The sequence below is a fragment of the Canis aureus genome, chromosome 3 (assembly GCF_053574225.1).
Source record: "Canis aureus isolate CA01 chromosome 3, VMU_Caureus_v.1.0, whole genome shotgun sequence".
Taxonomy (NCBI): Eukaryota; Metazoa; Chordata; class Mammalia; order Carnivora; family Canidae; genus Canis; species Canis aureus.
Window position 1 is genome coordinate 11,530,091 of NC_135613.1, and position 19,826 is coordinate 11,549,916.

The window sequence follows — 19,826 nt, forward strand, 5'->3', positions numbered from 1 at the left end:
TGTAATTTGCCCTTGAACATTTCCATATAGATACAGATTATTTTCCCTTCCATTAATAAGCGTAAAGTAAATCTTAGCACAAGAAAGAGTAGGCTGAGCAACGGGAGAAAATATGGCTGCTTCCTCCTGTTCTCCACATGATACACCATGACTGCTTTGCTACTCCCTAACCTAAAAGCTTATGTTCATCTTCTTGTTCCTTTGGCCTGCTTCTTCGCCCCTGCCTAACTTAAGTATTTGGATTTAAGTTTTTAACCAACAACTTGTAAGCATGGTCCCTTTTCCCTTTCTCTTTATTTAATTTGTATTTGTATTTGCAAGTCTGGATTGTCTAAGTTTATAAACAAAGAACTCAAGGTAGAGTTGGCTGTGATTATGTAATACCTTGCAAAGTGAAGCTAATAGTGAACTTTTCGAGTTGTTTAGGAAAGAAGGGAATCATTCCTATTTTTCTTTTGGTAAGTGTATTTAGTAGAATTTATTTCTTATGATCTCTTTATTTCTGAATATTTAAGGATGAACCTTTTGAAAACTGTGGTTACTGAAAATCTGGAGGGAAATAAGTACATCACCCACATGGATTTGCGGGACAATCAACTAGCTGACTTAGATCTTAGCTCCTTGTGTAGCTTGGAGCAGCTGCACTGTGAGCGGAACCAGCTGAGAGAGCTGACACTCAGTGGCTTCTCCCTTCGGACTCTCTACGCCAGTTCCAACAGTGAGTTCTCCTTCCAGCCTCCTGTTTTTTCTTTTGTAGCTCTCGCCAGAGCTTTCTAAGAACAGTGGCATCTGTGGTTTTGCTCAGCCACTCTGCAAAGTGTGATTTGAGGCTCATTGAGATCAGCTTTGTCTTTTAAGCTTGCTGTCAGCATTCAAATGGTTGAGACATGCATAAAAAGACATCTCCAGATTCGCCAAGTGAGCATGATAAGAAGCATTTTGCAAAATAACAAGGGGTAGGAGGGAGGGCAAGCATGTTCAAAATAGAGTATCAATAATAGTCTAAAACAAGGGTTGACAAACAACAGCCCAGGGGCTAGATCTGGCCTTCCACCTGGCCCTTGAGGAATGGGTTTTTACATTTTTTTTTTAGGGTAGGGTTAACAAAAATCAAAAGAATGATTTGGTCTTGGAAAAGTTCTGTGAAATTCAAATACCAGTGAATAAAATTTGATTGAAATAAAACCCACAGTCATTTCTTTATATATTACTGATCTCACGAGACCATGGCAGAATGGAGTAGCTGTAAGAGAGATCGGAGGGCCTGCAAAGCCTAAAATATTTACTATATGTTTATACCTTTACAGAAAACCTTTGCTCATCTCTAGACAAAAATATTGTGCAGCCTCAGTTCTAAGAGAAGCCCCTTATTTCAGTAGTGATTTGCTCCAGAAGTATTTCTCAGTATAAAAGTCCCCATATCTGTTGGGGCCATTCTTTTTATGGAGCATACTTACCAAGGAAATTGTGATTACTTTTTCTCTGTTTAAGGAAGGGATGGGGAAAGATGTTTGATATCATTAAGTGTCAGAGAAATGCAAATTTTGATAATGCCACTGTATACTCATCAATTTTTAAAAAAATAATGCTGAGTGCTACTGAAGATGTGGAAAAGCAGCTCTCCTACATTGTCAATGAGAGAGGGTCAGTAGGTCAACTCATTTTGGAGAGCAATTAGTGTTAGGAAAAGTCAAAGATGGATGGAGCTCATGTTCTACCAGTTCCTCCATTTGGGATGTCTCCCGGGCACGCTCGCATGTGCATAAAGTGATGTGTAGAGGAATGTTTATCGCAGTGTTGTTACTTGTGCTAAAAAAAAAAAATAAGAAAAAATACGACTATTGATAGGAAGATTTGTAAACTAAACAGTGACATATTTATACAATAGAATATTGCACAGCAATGGAAATGAATGCCCTAAAGCTTTGTGTATTTTTTTTTAATTTTTTAAATTTTTTTATTTATTTATGATAGTCACAGAGAGAGAGAGAGAGAGAGAGAGAGGCAGAGACATAGGCAGAGGGAGAAGCAGGCTCCATGCACTGGGAGCCTGATGTGGGATTCGATCCCGGGTCTCCAGGATCATGCCCTGGGCCAAAGGCAGGCGCCAAACCGCTGCGCCACCCAGGGATCCAAGCTTTGTGTATTAATATGGATAAATCTTAGAAACATTTTGTGAGGGGGAAAAAAGCATAATTTTATGTACACCAAGATAGTTGTATCAAATATTCCAACACACAGAAATGTTATTTCCTTAGCTATATGTATGCCATAACAGTTTAAGAGAACCCATGGGAAGGATGAAAATCATATTCAGGATGATGTTTACCTCTTGGTATGTGCAATATTTTAATTAAAAAATTCTGAAGCATATAAGGCAGAACGTGAAGATTTGTTAAAAGCTGGGTGATGAGTTGAAAGAATGTTCATTTTTTTATTCTCTTCAATATCTCTAAAATATATTATTAGGATAAAAGTTAAGAACTTTTCATTGTCTTTTATCATGCTAGAGAAATTTCGAATTGTAGCTTAGAATAATTGCTTAGATCAAAACAGTGTTAAAGCTGAAGGTCACCGCGTGCTGTTTATAGGTATTACTGTGAGGTGGTGGTCAGTCTTTTGTCATGTAAATATCTGTTATCAGGCCCCTTCTCTATTCTAAAGTATCTAGAGAACCTGAATGAGTGGCCTGTTAGAAAAGGCCTCATTGGTACCCGCTGTATTTGGGAGCTGAGATTCCCTCACAGGACTGCACTAAATGGGGCTTGTTTGAAGATAGCCACTGTGGATGGGAAGGAAGAATCCGTAAGTTCTACAACCTGGGAGAGTTCACACCAACACTTGCAGCTCTGATGCCTCAGAAGTAAAGAACAGCCTCGCAAAAGAGGTTATCCAAGTGATCAGTTAATGTAGGAAAAGGACATGCACATTAAAACCCCAGCGTGACGCCACTGCACACCCACCAGACTGACTAGAATGGAAATGACTGACAACACCACTGTCTGCTGTGGAGAGTGTAAATCGGTACAACTGCTTTGGAAAACCGTGGAATTATCCACACTCTCTCTCTCCTAGTTTATACTTCAGATAAATGCTGATTATATTAATCCACAAAAGACATGGACAAAAAACGTTCATGGAAGCAGTCAGTATTCAGAGTAACCCCAAACTGGAAAAGACTTGAGTGCTCACCAACTCTAAAATGGTTAAATAAATTGTGGTATATTTACATAAAAAATTTGATATCGCCATGAGAATGAATGAACTACAGCCATGTGTAGTCTATAACCAAATCTCACAATCACAGTGTGGAGTGAATAAAGCCAGGCAGAACAGTATGCAGACTGTATTTATATAGGGAGGCAAAGGTGGTTGTGGTATTGGGAGTCAGGGCGGGGTTGCCCAGCTAGGAAGTGATGGTAAGGGGGGACTCGGGAGCAGCTGGTAACACTCTGTTGCTTCATCTGGGTACTGGTAACTGCACAGTGTTCTGTTTGTAAAAATTTGTTCATCTATACACTTAAGATTTTTGCACTTTTCTGTATTTATGTTTTACTTTATTTCAAAGGTAAGATTTGCCAGTAAAAATCCAATTGTTATTTTATTTTATTTTATTTATTTTATTTTATTTATTATTTTTTTTAAGTTTGAAAGCTTCGTAGTCGCTGCCAACATTTAACAACTGCTTGAGCTGGGGTGAATCTAGACCAGTACACAGAATCCTTCAATTAGTTGTTTTATTTGGTTTTCAGATCAGGATCTGGTAAAGTTAGTCATCTTGAGCTACCCAGGTTTTTGTCTTCAGTTCATCTCAGTAGATGACATCAGTCAGTGTTCCTCCTGGTGATCTCACTGAACCACTCTGCCCTTGTTTACTCTCAGTTACTTTCTTCTTTGGAGAGTGTCACTAACACCTATTTGTTTTTTGATTAGGGCTGACAGCAGTGAATGTCTATCCAGTACCCAGTCAACTCACTTCTCTAGAACTTTCCCGGTGAGTGTGTCTCATGAGAATGGTGCCTGTTTGATTCTTAATATTTAAGAGATGGTTATAGATACTTCGGTAATTTTGAGGTAGAAGAGATCTAAATACATTGAAATGTTTGGATAGCCTGGAGAAGGGAGAAAGGATGAGTAGAAGAATACTGTACCATCTATTTCAGGAAGGGTCTTCTTGAAACAGAAAGGTGCCTGTGAATTACTTATTCTTAAAGTCTGGGGAATTAGAATGAGATGCAAACAAAGTCCTTTTATCTCCTTCATGGCAGTGATTTCCTTTCTGCTGACTGAAATCAGATAATTCTTTTTTTTTTTTTTTTAATTTTATTCTCTTAATTTTTGGGGTATTCTTATGACCTGTGTTGGTCTGATGGTTGGAGAGATACTAATTATATTCAGGATTTTATTACTTCCTTTGGTGGTCAGGACAAAGATAACTGAGGTTTGCTTTCTTTCCTCCTTTTTTAATACTCTTGGACATTTGGGATTCAGTGGTTGAGTTTTATGGCCTAATGAAGAGTTTGACTCAAATAAGCAGTTACAGGGTAGCTTATTAGATGCTGTGATTATAGAAAGGTAGAAAAGAGAAAGGGTCCTATATGGTCAGGGTTATTATAAAGATTAAATGGGGTAATAAATGCAAAGTATTAGCATGGTGTTTGGCATAAAATAGTCTTCCAGGAAATACTAACTGTTGTAGCCAGGTTTCTTTTTGTTGTTGTTACTCTGTTAGCATGATTATTATTTTTTAAAAAGATTTTATTTATTCATGAGAGACATAGGCAGAGGGGGAAGCAGGCTCCCCGCCTGGAGCCCTTTGCAGGACCCGATTTCTGGTCCCCAGGATCACTCCCTGAGCCAAAAGGCAGACGCTCAACCCAGGCATCCCTGTTACCATGATTATTAAGCTGTTCTAGATTTCTTTCATATCTTCCCCACAAAACCCCAGCATGGGTCAATACTAAGATTGATCTTCTCCTCTGGGCTTGATCCTTGCTAAGGATAATCATATGGACACCCCTGTAAATCAATTTCCATCCTCATCTGGAGCTTATCAGTCTTTTCTTTTGTCAGCTCCTTCTAGTGTCTTAATTAAGCATCTGCTCCACGTTGCTCAGCTTCCTACCACATTGCATGTAGATCCATATCCATTCTCAGCTTCTTTCCTCTGGGAAGTCCAATCCTGCCTCTGGGCTCAGGGTGGCATCCCCTGCCCTGCTCCAGATCTTGCTCTGTGAGTTCTCACTTTCTCTCCTGTATGGTCAGGGTCTTCCTTTTTCTCAGTCTACGTACACTCACACCTCTTCTGTCTTGACAGAGTTTGCTTTATTTTGCAGCCCCTTGAGGTACTACCTCATTCTTCTCATTTCCTTTTTGTCCTAGTTTCTCAGTATTTTCAGTGTTGGCTCAGTTTCCATTTGTTCCCATTTGTTTATCCCATCACAGCTTGCTTTTGACCCTCTCATATGGAACTTTTCTATATTGATAGTGTTGATCTTGATCTCTTTTCTTTAAGCATGCTTTTTCCTCAACTGGCTAATACCAACCTTTTTTTTTTTTTTTTTGTTTTTTTATTGCTTCTCCTACCACTGTTGTCTCTCGCATACTCTTCTTCCTCAGCCAGCCTTTTACAGGTCACTTATTCTGGTCTGTCCTTGCCTACTACATTTCATTCAACGGTCTCATTTGGTCCAGTGATTTTAGCTACACTTCAGCACCAGCATCACCTGGGTCACCAGCCCAGACCTCTTCTTCTAGCCTCAGACCCACGTGTCCAGTTTTGCATTAGGCATTTTTGGCCTGCCGGTCTCCAAGTACCTCAAACATGTGCAGAATGAAACTCCTTATCCACTCCTCCAACCCTAGCTTTGCTTGATGTCTTGTGTCTGTTTCAGCGTTGGGCATTATTGTAAGATAGTCGTTATCAGATGGACACCACTCGTGACTCAAATTTTCAACCTCATTTGGAGCCTACCAGTCCTTTCTCTGGATATGATTTTCTCCCTGGCTGTCTAGGCAAGAAGCCTAAATGTCATTTTTATTCTTCCCTCTGCTCTACTCCCATCTGATTCATCTCCAAGTTGTTTGATATTTGCTTCCTAGGGATTTCTGAAATCCCTCCCCTCCCTTCCATGTGTATTAATTACCCCCCTTTGAAGCCCATATCATTTTGTGGCTAGAATTCCGTAACAGCTTTCTTTTACTAATATAAACACCTCAGGCAGACCTCTGGGTATCCACAGAGTGAGCTGTTGAAAATGCAAAACTGACCAAGTCTTCCCACTGCTTACAAACTCCTTCGGTGATCCCGGTATACCTGCAGGATACAGTCACACCCTTATAGACATGATTTAGGTCTTTAGGTCTTTCCAGGTTGTTTTTTTACCTTTGGCTCCATATGTGCTGCTCTGGTATCACCAGACTGTTTATTGTTCCTCATATACACCAAGCCATTTCTTTTTTTTTTTTTAAAGATTTTATTTATTTATTCATGAGAGACACAGAATGAGAGAGAGGCAGAGACACAGGCAGAGGGAGAAGCAGGCTCCATGCAGGGAGCCCGACATGGGACTCGATCCCAGGTCTCCAGGATCACACCCCAGGCTGCAGGCAGCACTAAACCGCTGCGCCACCAGGGCTGCCCCACCAAGCCATTTCTTTTCTTGTTTCTACCCTAGCTCATGTTGTCACCTCCTCCTCAGTATGTCTTCCTCATCTTGGGTCATTGGACAGCATTCTTCAGATTCCAACCTAGATGTCATATTTCTTGGGGAGCTGGCCCTGATCCATGTCAGGCAAGGTGGTCCCTTCACAAGGCTGTCTTAACAGCCTCTTTGCATCCCCTGCTTCAGTGCCTGCTTTTTCCTGCCTTGTGTAATCTGTTGATCAGTAGACACCTTGAGCCTTAGCAAAGCTAAGTAGCATCTGAATGTAGAATTGCTTTTGCTAAGTATCTGCCCGATTGGTGCCCTACTAAATGGCTGGGCTCACGTTATGAATGGCTTGTAGACTCTGCCACCACTCACCTTTTGTCTCTGCTTCCTCACCTGTGTTCACTTGGTTCATTTTCTCCACAATTTCCTTCTCTTCTCCTTCAGGCATTCATTACCTGTGCCAATCCTACTTGTCTCTGAAAGTTTGTTTAAAATGCCCCTGCTTTCATTGTCTTTCCTCATGCCATCTCTCTACTCCATGCTTTCCTTACTGCGTAACACCTCTGTGTCTTCTTTGAGTGAGTAGCATAATTGATCCAATATACTATTACATGTTTGTATGTTTGTCTCTCTCTGCCTGTCAACAACATTCATTGAGCACTTGCTGTATTCTAGGTAGTATGCTAGGGATGCCTTAGGGAGAGTGCTCCTGCCTTCAAGGAGCTCACGGGCTGGCTAACATACATTACAGACCAGTGAAATGAGTTCAACTTGTCATCTTCAGCAATACCTTTTAATTATTTTCTTAGAAATCTGCTAGAATGTGTCCCTGACTGGGCCTGTGAAGCAAAGAAGATGGAAGTATTAGATGTGAGCTATAATCTTCTGACAGAAGTTCCCATGAGGTATGTGTATGTTAACGTATGTATGTAGTCTTACGTGTATTTGCATGTATGTGTGTGCAATTATTTTCCTAGATTTGGGTTGCGCCCCCCCCCCCCCTTTTTAAAAAGATTTTGTTTATTTGAGAATTTGAGAGACAGAGGGAGCCCAAGCAGGGTGATGGGCAGAGGCAGAGGGAGAAGCAGACTCCTCACCCAGCGGAGATCCTGACATGGGGCTCAATCCTAGGACCCTGGGATCAAGACCTGAGCCACAGTCACACTTAACTGACTGAGCCATACAGGCACCCCTTGGGTTGCTTTACAAAGGTACTTTCATTCATTTGTTTGTTAAATATTGAGTACTTAACTGAGTGCACGGCAGTGTTAAGTGCCGTAAGGAATACAGTAATGGCTAATCCACAGTCTCAGCCTACATGGAACTGGTAAGTGGATAGTTGAGATGACTTGCGCACAGATAACTGTGATAAAACATAACAAGAGTTACTGGCATAGATCAGGGATCTGATTGTGATAATAGATATTTTGTATTGGATAAGTTATTATGAACTGAGTAGTATTCTAAGAACCTTGCTTTTATTATCTTAATCCTTTAACCATCTATTAGATAGACCCTCTTATGGTCATCTTACAAATGAGGGAATGAGGGCCTGCCATGGTTAGGTAATGCCCAAGGTCACACTTGACTAGAAATGCTGGGAGCTGACATTTGAATGTAGTCATTCTTACTCCAAAGCCTTCATTTTTCATCATTACACTGTATGAATCAAATGTTGTAGAAATTTACAACTTTGAACAATTATATTACAGATTTCTTTTTTTTTTTTAATTTTTATTTTATTTATTTATGATAGTCACACAGAGAGAGAGGGAGAGGCAGAGACATAGGCAGAGGGAGAAGCAGGCTCCATGCACCGGGAGCCTGACATGGGACTCGATCCCGGGTCTCCAGGATTGCACCCTGGGCCAAAGGCAGACGCTAAACCGCTGCGCCACCCAGGGTTCCCAACTTTGAACAATTATAGAATGCTTTCTGAGAGATTTGCATGTTTGAGTTGACCTTTTTATAGGATGGTAAGATTTCTGAGTGTGAGGGGGAGAGAGGAAGGTTCTATGGGTGAGGGAATGGGATTTTCAAAATCATTGAGATGTAAAATGTGTAGTCCCTTAGTGGAGTCTTTAAAAAAAAAGAAAAAAAAGAGGCTTGCAGTGTACAAGGTGTGAATACAGCTTTTGGAGTCAGACCTCAGTTCAAGTCCTGACCATACTGTTTCTCACATTCAGTGTGAGATTGTTGGCAAATCAAAGCCCCTTAACCCTTTTGAACTTAATAGTAAAATTGGCCTAGCACATTTTAAGCACTAAATAAGTGGTATATTTTGTTATATTTTGTTATTTATTAACATCAATTACAGTTATCCTTGAACAACATGGGGGTTATGGGTCCTGACCTCTGCACAGTCAAAAATCCACATATAACTTTTGACTCAATCCAAAACTTAACTACTAAGAGCCTACTATTGACTGGAAGCCTTACTGATGACATAAACAGTCATATTTTGTATGTTATATGTATTATATACTCCATTCTTAAAGTAAGCTAGAGGAAAGAAAATCTCATTAAGAATATTGTAAGGGGGGATCCCTGGGTGGCGCAGCGGTTTGGCGCCTGCCTTTGGCCCAGGGCGCGATCCTGGAGACCCGGGATCGAGTCCCACATCGGGCTCCCGGTGCATGGAGCCTGCTTCTCCCTCTGCTTGTGTCTCTGCCTCTCTCTCTCTCTGTGACTATCATGAATAAATAAATAAAATCTTTAAAAAAAAAAAAAAAAAAAAAGAATATTGTAAGGAAGAGAAAATACATTTACAATACTATACTGAAGTTAGAAAAAAAATGCACATGTAAGTGGATCCACACAGTTCGCACCCAGGTTGTTCAAGGATAAACTGTATATTAATAAACTCACTGCATTTGTGGTACTGTCTAGACTTAAAATATAAATCAGTTTATTCTAGAAATGGCATTTTGGTTTAGATCTCTTCTGTATTGTTTGCTTTAAAGTCACCTTTTCCCAAAATGACCTTATAATGACTTCTTCCTGGTGGGTGGTGGATAAGCATATGGTCATGGCTGCTCTGTTGGCCCAGGTGCTTGCCAGTGATTAGACTGTCTAGAATATGCTGCTGTTAGTTTACTCATTTCAGGGAGGTGGCCAAGGACAGACTCAGAAAGAATGATTTAAGTAAGTTTTTCATTTATTTCTTTGTACTGTTTCCCTTAGAATCCTTAGTAGCTTGAGTCTTAGGAAGCTGACAGTGGCACACAACCAGCTGCAGAGCCTGCCCATGCTGGTGGAGCACATCCCTCTGGAAGTGTTGGATATTCAGCATAACTTACTCACCAGGCTGCCAGATACTCTCTTCTCCAAGGCCTTAAAGTAAGTGCCACCAAGTTTATTTAGAGGAGAGAATCATTGGTGCAACCAACTATACTGACTGGTCATTGGAGTGATCTTTGGAACTATATTCACATTGTTTGCCTCTTGGTCCAACTGTGTGTGGGTGGAGACTGACTTATATGAGTAATTTATAGGAAATAAAAGATGACACTGTTGGATGAGGCAATAGTCTTTGACTCAAAAGTTGCAATAACCATCAAATACTTAAGTTTTAATGTTATAGACAGTTTTCGAGCAGGTTGGGAAATTTCAAACAGGCTTTCATCTCCAAAAATGAATACATTCATGGCCTCGTAAAAAATAATTACAGCATTCTGATAAAGCTTTCTTGGGCGATTTTTAGCTTTTGCATTTGGGGAAAGAGGACAGACGTATCACTAAAGTTAATTTATTTTTGCTTCTTGCTTTGTTTACCAAGCTATCATCAAGTTACATTCTTAATGTGCAGTGTTTTTTTACTACCTGGTTTGAAAACTGAGCATTTAAAGGAAACATTGTTCCAAAGGTGTTTGTGTTCTCATTGTGAATTAACCAATAGATAGTGTGTCTTCCTATTACTTCCTATAACCAGATTTATCTCATGCATATGTCACCATTAAGTGAAAACTAGTTTTAATTATAGTCTTCTGCAATAGGGAGAAGGTAATATTATCTTCAGTTTAAAAATGGAGAAAACAGAGATAAGCAGTAGTAATTTAACATAAGACTACAGGATATATACAAAAAGCATGTAGCTCACAGGTGTCTGGCATGTTCTTTGGCAGCTTATGTATCTCTTAATGTATAATATACTTGGTTGGATTTTCCTAAAAGTAGAATCTTTGGAAATTTTAGAAAATATTTGAGGGAAATTTTCTTTTTGGAAAGTTTATACGGGATCTTAATGCAGTAACATTTAACTTGGTAACTAACAAGTATTTGTTAGTAATGTATAACACTGCCTTTAGGCCCCCCCCCTTTTTAATTTTGAGAGGGGGGTTAGGGGCAGAGGGAGAGAATCTTAAGCAGGCTCCATGCCCAGCATGGACTTTATCTCACAACCCTGAGATACTGACCTGAGCTGAAATGAAGAATTAGATGCTTAATTATCTGAACCACCCAGACACTCTCTTTTTACTTTTCTTTCTTTCATTTTTTTTTTTTTTTACATATTATTTTAAGGAATCTCCACACCCAATGTGAGGATTGAACCCACAACCCCAATATCAAGACTGAGTCACCCAGGCGTCCTTTTGTGTGTGTGTGTGTGTGTGTTTTAAGTTTTTATTTTTAAGCAATTTCTACACCTAACATGGGGCTTGAACCCACAGCCCCAGAATCAAGAGTCACACACACCACAGACTGAACCAGCCAGGTGTAGTTCTTTATTTTTCACTGCATTTATTTCTAATGATAGCCTGAATAAAATTAGTTTACAACCTTATAATTTTTAGTAAGGAAGCTACTTAGTAGCTGTAGCAAACTATCAATGAAACTAATCTAATACTAACTGCCCAGAACACTTTTGGGACACACACACACACACACACACACACACACGCACACACACACACGTAAATAGTACCCTCAACAGCTAAAAAGCTAATGAGGGATGTGAATCACATAATATTAAGAAGACTTAAGAGCACACAAGGTTAATAATAATAGCTATCTTTTATTGAGCATATTCACGTATACCAAACACCATGCTATGCAAAATTTTTAAATCATACCATATTTTACCTGTTAGATTGGCAGAGATTAAAATGAAGTATTAAGTATGATACTTAGCTTTGACAGAAGATTGAGCAAACATTCTTATATTATGCTTGTGGAAGGTATAACTTGGAATAGCCTTTCTGGGATTCAGTTTGATAATATTTATATATACAAATCTTAAAGATAAATGTACTTTTGACCCTACAAATTCTGCATCTGGGAATATAACCTAAAGGAATAATTAGATAAGGACACAAAGTTGTTCATCACAATGTCTGTAATAGTAAATAGTTGCCAACAGCCTATATGCTATTGTCTGCAGACTATAAGTGGATTGGCTAAATAAATATGATCCTGCTAAAGTTAGACAAAAACTTTTCTGAAAGGTGCCTTCACAAGTGAGATATTAGTGAACATGACATTCAACAATTCTGTGCACAGTAGACAGTAAAAGAGGACACTAGCTTAGAATCAGACCACTACAAAAGCCTGGGAACACAAACAAGCCTGAATTCTTTCCTCTCTGCTTCAATTGCATGAGTTGAATAAAGGAACTTTGGTTGGGTGGATAGAATCAATTAGAGAAAAAATCCTGGAGGAAATTACTTGTCATAAGTTTGGGAGTATGAAATGGCAGTGTCCTGTACTGAGATAGTATGATGGTAACAACCGTAAAGGAAATGGTGATTTGTATATGTGTTCTGTCAGTCTCAGATACTTGAATGCATCTGCAAACAGTCTGGAATCTTTGCCATCTGCTAGTGCTGGAGAGGAGAGTCTGAGTGCTCTGCAGCTGCTCTATCTGACCAACAACCTTCTGACAGACCAGTGTGTGCCCGTTCTGGTGGGGCACCCGCACCTGCGAATCTTGCATCTTGCGAACAACCAGCTACAGACCTTTCCTGCAAGGTAAGCAAATGCAGACACTGGTCATTTCGGATACACAGCATGAAATCTGCATTTGCCAGTCTCCATTACAGTTCTCTTTCTGGATCCTCTTGCTTTATGTTGAGCAGCTTGGTGGTGCTATGATTCCACTAGTTGAATGAAGAAAATCTATACCCAGTTGATTATCAGTAACCAGAGAAATGGTAGCTAAAATGCATTTAATTCTTTGTTACAATGATTTAATAATAGTCTGAGAATTTTCAGCCTAGAAAACTACAAGCTTAAGAAATGCATTTTGAAAACAATTTTTTCTTTTCCCTTGTCAACACTGTTTTATGATATACTGTTGAGTCCATTAATTTATTCATTATATATATGTTTTTGAACACCTACTGTATGTCAAGTACTGGAAAAACAGTGGTGGTTAGGTTAGCAGTCTCTGTCCTCAAATAAGGTACAGTCAAATTGGGGAAATAGACAAGTCACAGGCAATTACAGTGCAGTGTAATAAATGCAGAATGTTAAAGATACAAGGGTAGCTAGCTGCACTGCACAGGGCCTAGGGCTGGGGTTGGCCTTCCTGGAGAAAGAGGTGAATAGTAGTTAACTACTAGTAGTTACACTATACCTATAAGAAAACATAAGAGAGAAATTTAATACTGTCAAAGTTTTAAACAGTGTCAGTGGAGAAATAAGTATCTTCCAAAATACATTTGATTAAAAAAATTTTTTTGGAAAATTTAATGTCAGAAGAATCCATCTAAACCATGAAAGTAGTCATTAAAAGTGATGTTTTAGAAAATGAAGACTATAGGGAAATGATATTTGACATAATTTGAATGAAATTATACATGTCATATAAAATTATATTATGATTGCTATAATTTGAAACTATATGTTTGATATAATTTGAAAACAAAACTATATTTTGATTCTAATTTTATTTTACAGATCTTCTTAGAAATGTGATAAACTTAGAAAAATTTATAAAGATGATAATTTTGTTAATGTTTATGAAATGAGGTATTTGGACCTTATATAGAAAACAAGCAGGATAAACTGGATTGCTTCCTTCAAAGAATTTGAACGGTGGCTTTTAATGTGTAGGCAGAATCTTAATTTCAGCATGTGATAGATCTCTTGAAATCCTATCAGATAAATTCCATTGGCCTCAGATATGTTCCTGTAAAGGGGAAACAACAGACAGTGACAAATCATTGGTTTTATGAAGCTTTTGGGAGATCACAGATGGAATGCCCTGGAGCTGATGAATTCCTCCTAATCTGATGACATTCTTACTGGAAGCATTAAAAGCAGACTGATACAAAACTTTAAAACATCAAAGATTATGAAAATAGGTTAGAAGTAAAGATAAAAATTAATAGGAGGTTACACAAAATTACAGTACTCTGAATACAGATAATAAAACTAAATGGAATTTAGCAACAGTATGTTAAAGAAAATGCTTGTTTTATAGTGAATAATAAACCCACTGTCAAGTCATCACCTGAACAGTGTTTAATTACACAGGCACAGTCCAAATCTTCTGTTTCTTTTGGACTGCTTTCGGAATCCGGTATAGTCCTGGGTGCTCAGTAAGAGGCTGGCTGAGATAGGGATCCTGTGTTTCTGTTTATGGGTTAGATCCAAGCAAGGAGTAGGATAATAGAAAAGCATGAGATTTGGACAGGAGACCACTTATAAAATGTACTGTTAGGTGTTTTTTTTTTTTTTTTTTTAAGGCAAGTTATTAAACAACATATATACCATTTTTTTAATTTGAAAAATATAATTTTTTATTGCATTAAAAAGGTCAAGAATACCTTCCCCAGACTGTTATGAGAGATCATCTCTGGTAGTAGGAATAAAGGATTTTTTTCTGTTCATCTCTACTTTTCAGGTTTTTTTCAATGAATATGCATTACTTTTGTAATAGGAAAAAACAGTTTTAATTGACTAAACTTAGTAATTAAAAATTATGAATTTTCTAGCAATAGAAACTATACATGGAAAGGGCAGGATATAAGTTTTATGTAAAACATAGACATGAAAATTCTGAATATGCATTTTATTTAGCAAAAGAAGTAATAGTAATTTCAGATTGGTGGTATTGTTGATTTATTTATTTTCTTTATTTTCCAAACTTTCCATTTTATAGAAGTTTATTATTATTATAATTTTTAATTAATAAATTATAAATAAGCCAGAACAATTTGTAATTATATAGATAAAGATGTTAGGCTGTCTGAAGATACTTTGCTTTCTGTGTAGAAAGCTTTGCTTAGTCCCACAGAACAATGCGACTCATTTATATCACAGTCACTTGCACATCGCTGTATGCATAGTAAGCACTCATGAAATATTTACTTAAGATGAATTATGTTTATAAATAGAGAACTACAGAAATTTAACACTGAAAGGAATCTTTTTTTTTTTTTTTAATTTTTTTTATTTATGATAGGCACACAGAGAGAGAGAGAGAGGCAGAGACAGAGGCAGAGAGAGAAGCAGGCTCCATGCACCAGGAGCCCGATGTGGGATTCGATCCCGGGTCTCCAGGATACCGCCCTGGGCCAAAGGCAGGCGCTAAACCGCTGCACCACCCAGGGATCCCTGAAAGGAATCTTATTGATGATTTAGTACACTTTGTCTATTTTACAGCTGAGGAGGTTGATGCCCACTGACAATAAATCCTGCAGTATCTTTCAGCCAGTTAGTGCCCAAGCAAGTACTATAATAATGTAACCATAGGCCAGCACTGATTTAGTCTCTTCTTGTAAGTCAAATAACAGGAAGATGTTCATACTCACAAGATCCAACAGCTGTAAGAGAAGCAAGGGAAGCTTCCGTCCTTGAAACCCAGTGAGAGACAGATTAGACTGAGACCCAAGGAGAGCATTCCCTTTGGGGAGCCATTCCCCCTGCCAGTGTCTGGCTGTTTCATTTTGACCAGCCCTCTGGCAGTGGACCAGCTCACCACTGTACTCTGTTTGTGGCTGCTGTAAAATTGGCTTGGCAGCTGCTCATCTTGAGTGTGGTATGCTCTGTGTTGTTTTTTTTTTTTCAGCAAACTAAATAAATTGGAGCAATTGGAGGAACTGAACCTAAGTGGCAACAAGCTTAAAACCATTCCCACGACCATAGCCAACTGCAAAAGGCTTCATACCCTTGTGGCACACTCCAACAACATCAGCATCTTCCCAGAAATACTGCAGTTGCCCCAGATCCAGGTACTTCTGTGTGATGGAATGGGGTCCTCCTGGGGAAATGACAAGTATTTCTCTTCTCACAGAAAAAAATAAGGTGGCAGTTTGGGATCACAACAGATTTAATTGATTCCTGGGAAGATACTCTTTTCTTTGAGGATATTGTAGGGGACTATTAGGGAGTTAAGAATTCAGTCGTTGTGATGTATTTACTTTTGATTTCCCCATTTTCCTCCCAGTTTGTAGACCTAAGTTGCAATGACTTGACAGAAATCCTGATTCCGGAGGCACTGCCTGCCACTTTACAAGACCTTGACCTGACTGGAAATACAAATCTGGTTTTGGAACACAAGACATTGGACACATTTAGGTAGGAAAAATTTTGAAATTGAGTCTATATGTGCTGTTAGTTCCACCTGCCATGTATGGATCTTGTAAAAGTCTGTTTAAGGAATAGAATGAATTAGGCCATAGAGCCCCTCAGTTCTTTTATTTAATTCAGTTCTGGATAGATATTCTATCTAGTAGATAGTCCATTTATATCAGAACTCCGCATCATGGGTACTGCTCAGCCACACACTGAATATTTTTACATAGACATTTTAGGTGTCATAGATCACATTACATTACATCATCTCAGAGATGATGCAGGTTCACTCATTGTACCAAGCCTTCATTGTATCAGAATATTTAAGTAGACAATTGATTAAGACTTTGAAATCTTTGGATGTGCTTGGTTTTACATTGAGATTAATAGTATCAGTTGTCAAAATATTTGGCCCTATTTCTTCCTCCTACCCCTTTTCTTTCTCCTCCTCCTTGGCTGGTGGATCAACACACTACTTTCCTTTAGTCTCTCTGGAAATGAACCTTGGTCTGTCAACAGGTGATTTTATATAAACGCATGTTCCTGTTGGGATAGTTTTTGTGAAACACAGAAGCATATGCGGTCTAATCTTCCCTTTCTGCACTTCTCACAGCCATATCACAACCTTGAAAATTGATCAGAAACCTCTACCAACCACTGATTCTACTGTTACATCAACCTTCTGGAGCCATGGACTGGCTGAGATGGCAGGGCAGAGAAATAAGTGAGTATCTTGGCCATGGAGAGAAATTTACAAGGCAGCACCTAACATCTGATCTGATGCTACAAGCTAGGCCATCATGTTCTGTGGGACATAAACACATCATTGAATGCCAGCATCGGAGAAAATCCCTCAGACCATGATGGAGTGAGTCAAAAACAAGATGGGAATGCACAGACCACAGAATACCAAACACTGCCTCTCATGGCTAAAATGGTGACTGCTACATTCTTGACCAGTTACAGCTTTATCCACAGGCTAATCTTCTTTCCCTGTAGATAAGATTTACTGAGATACCCAACCATAGAATGGCTCCACTTTCTGACAGCATCTAATCTTGGTGCACTTCAGTAGACTTTCCCCAAAATGACCTAGCCAAAACCCAAATCCTGTAATGCGGATCCTTTCCACACTCTTACCTGTTCACCTCAGAATCCCATGGTATGCATTCTCTCTTACTGCAAGGCATAATAAACCCAGCTTGTTCCACCGTAGTTGTGGGCACACCGTAGTTGTGCCCCTGGGGCTCTTTGGCTGAAGTGCGTTGACTGTACTAGTCCTTAGTCACTAAGGGAAAGCATTGAATCTTTCCAGCCTTTGGCAGCATTGCACAGCTCCTACCTACTGTTCTTGGCTGAAATCCCCCAGGTCTTATGACATCAGCTCTCTCATGTGCTACTTAATTACCTAATACTTTTTTCTTTCTTTCTTTCTTTCTTTCTTTCTTTCTTTCTTTCTTTCTTTCTTTCTTTCTTTCTTTATTTATTTATAATAGTCATACAGAGAGAGAGAGAGAGAGAGAGAGAGAGAGGCAGAGACAGAGGCAGAGGCAGAGGCAGAGGGAGAAGCAGGCTCCATGCACAGGGAGCCCGATGTGGGATTTGATCCCGGGTCTCCAGGATCGCGCCCCGGGCCAAAGGCAGGCGCCAAACCGCTGCGCCACGCAGGGATCCCCCCCTAATACTTTTTTCATGTGTAGATTAGAATTTACTACTGTTCTTTCCACCCTCGATTAATACTTTTCAAAGAAGACTCCCTGGAGAATAATCCTTTTACCATAACTTTCTTTGATGTTTGTTTCTCTCATATTTGTGTTCTAGGCTATGTGTATCTGCCCTAGCCGTGGATAACTGTGCAGAGGGGGTAGGAGCTGTATATGGCATGTTTGATGGGGACCGAAACGAGGAGCTCCCTCGCCTCCTCCAGTGTACCATGGCAGACGTGCTTTTGGAAGAAGTCCAGCAGTCAACAAATGACACAGTTTTCATGGCTAACACCTTCTTGGTATCTCACAGGTAAGCAGGTGGGTTGAATAATCCCTAACTCAGTTCTACTTTCGGAAAATAAATCTTGCTAAGTCAGAAGGTCGGGGTATAAATTTATAGGTACAGGATCAAGGTGAGATCTTGCTCCTTCTGCTATGACTGGTCTCTATATCAGCATGGAGGAATGTGGGGACTTTGGTCCTTTAAGATTTTTATTTATTTGAGAGAGAGCTCGCGTGCATGAGCGGGAGGAGGTACAGAGGCTGAGGGAGAAACAACCCCCGCACTGAGCAGGGAGCCCAAAAACTTGGGCCTCCATACCAGGACCCTAAGCTCACAGTCTGAGCTGAAGGCAGATACTTTACCAACTGAGCCACCGAAGCACCTGGGGACTTTGGTCCTTTAGAGAGCCTATGAAGCCATCTCTTTTCCCTGTTGAACCCAGAGGCTGCTGAGGATCTGGAGAACCCAGAAATCATGTGTAGAAGGTTGTGTATGTATAAGTGCATTTTTACATTTAGGGGAAGGAAGATGGTATACACATTTGTAAGATTCGTCACAAAAAGCAGTGACCTTCAAAAGGTTAAGCACTGATCAGATTCATGTGTTTAGAATACATAGTATTGGGGATCCCTGGGTGGCGCAGCGGTTTGGCGCCTGCCTTTGGCCCAGGGCGCGATCCTGGAGACCCGGGATCGAATCCCACGTCGGGCTTCCGGTGCATGGAGCCTGCTTCTCCCTCTGCCTGTGTCTCTGCCTCTCTCTCTCTCTCTCACTGTGTGCCTATCATAAATAAATAAAAAATTAAAAAAAAAATTTATAGAATACATAGTATTGGGGATTTACCAATTAATCTTCTCAACCACTCAAGGGCAAAAACTATATATAACCAAACTATTGAAAACCTCTTAGTAGCTAATGGAGCGTCATGTACATCAGGTGGGCTGCATGAAGGACACGTGCAAATGAGAGGTCCAGGTCGGGATGGAATAGCCTGGAGCCCAAGCTGGTCTTATCTCTCATTATAACAACAAAGTGAAGATGTGGGGAAAGGATGCTATTTTTCAGTAATAGAATTGAGCTAGGAGCTTGGCAAAATAAAGAGTTTGGGAAAGAAAACTCAGTTTATGAAGCACCCCCAAGAGCTGGGCAAAAGTGAATCTGTCTTTCTCATACCATATCTTTAATTTTCCAAACAAGCCAAAGAAGTGGGTATTTTATTAGAAAAGTTTCTCAGAGAAATATCTCACTGTGGATCTGCAGTGAGCAAATGGGAGAGCTGGAATTTGCAACCAGCTCTTACTCATAGTATGTGCTCTGTGCTTAGCATTGTATGCTGTGTGCTAGGGGATGGATGCCATGTGTATGGAGATAGATAGGGAAGAGTGTGGTCCCTCTTTTGAGAAAATTACAGCCTAAGTGAGTGGTTCTCTAAGTGTTATTCTAGGAGCAGCATCCTCAGCATCAATAGGGACTTGTTAGAAGTGCAGATTACTGGACTAGCCCCTTACCCCTGAGTCAAAAACTCTGAATGAGCCCTCCAGGTGACTCTGATGTGCTGAAGCTGAAAAATGACTGAATGAGGTCACTGCAGTCCATGAGCAGACACACCCAGGAGAGGTAGAGAAAGATGTGTCTTCACTGTCTCCCCTACCCTCAATCTTTTTG

General features: G+C 39.7%; 1 protein-coding gene across 1 annotated transcript in view; it reads left to right on the forward strand.

The window, feature by feature from the left end:
* Window positions 1-19,826, forward strand: part of PHLPP2 (PH domain and leucine rich repeat protein phosphatase 2) — a 75,343-nt gene that overhangs the window by 46,805 nt on the left and 8,712 nt on the right. Inside the window, exons 9-17 of the mRNA XM_077889602.1 lie at window positions 516-718; window positions 3,934-3,994; window positions 7,463-7,558; window positions 9,837-9,992; window positions 12,420-12,620; window positions 15,667-15,829; window positions 16,045-16,175; window positions 16,786-16,896; window positions 17,994-18,188. Of these exons, the coding sequence (XP_077745728.1) occupies window positions 516-718; window positions 3,934-3,994; window positions 7,463-7,558; window positions 9,837-9,992; window positions 12,420-12,620; window positions 15,667-15,829; window positions 16,045-16,175; window positions 16,786-16,896; window positions 17,994-18,188 (1,317 nt within the window). The remainder of the gene's footprint in view (window positions 1-515; window positions 719-3,933; window positions 3,995-7,462; window positions 7,559-9,836; window positions 9,993-12,419; window positions 12,621-15,666; window positions 15,830-16,044; window positions 16,176-16,785; window positions 16,897-17,993; window positions 18,189-19,826) is intronic.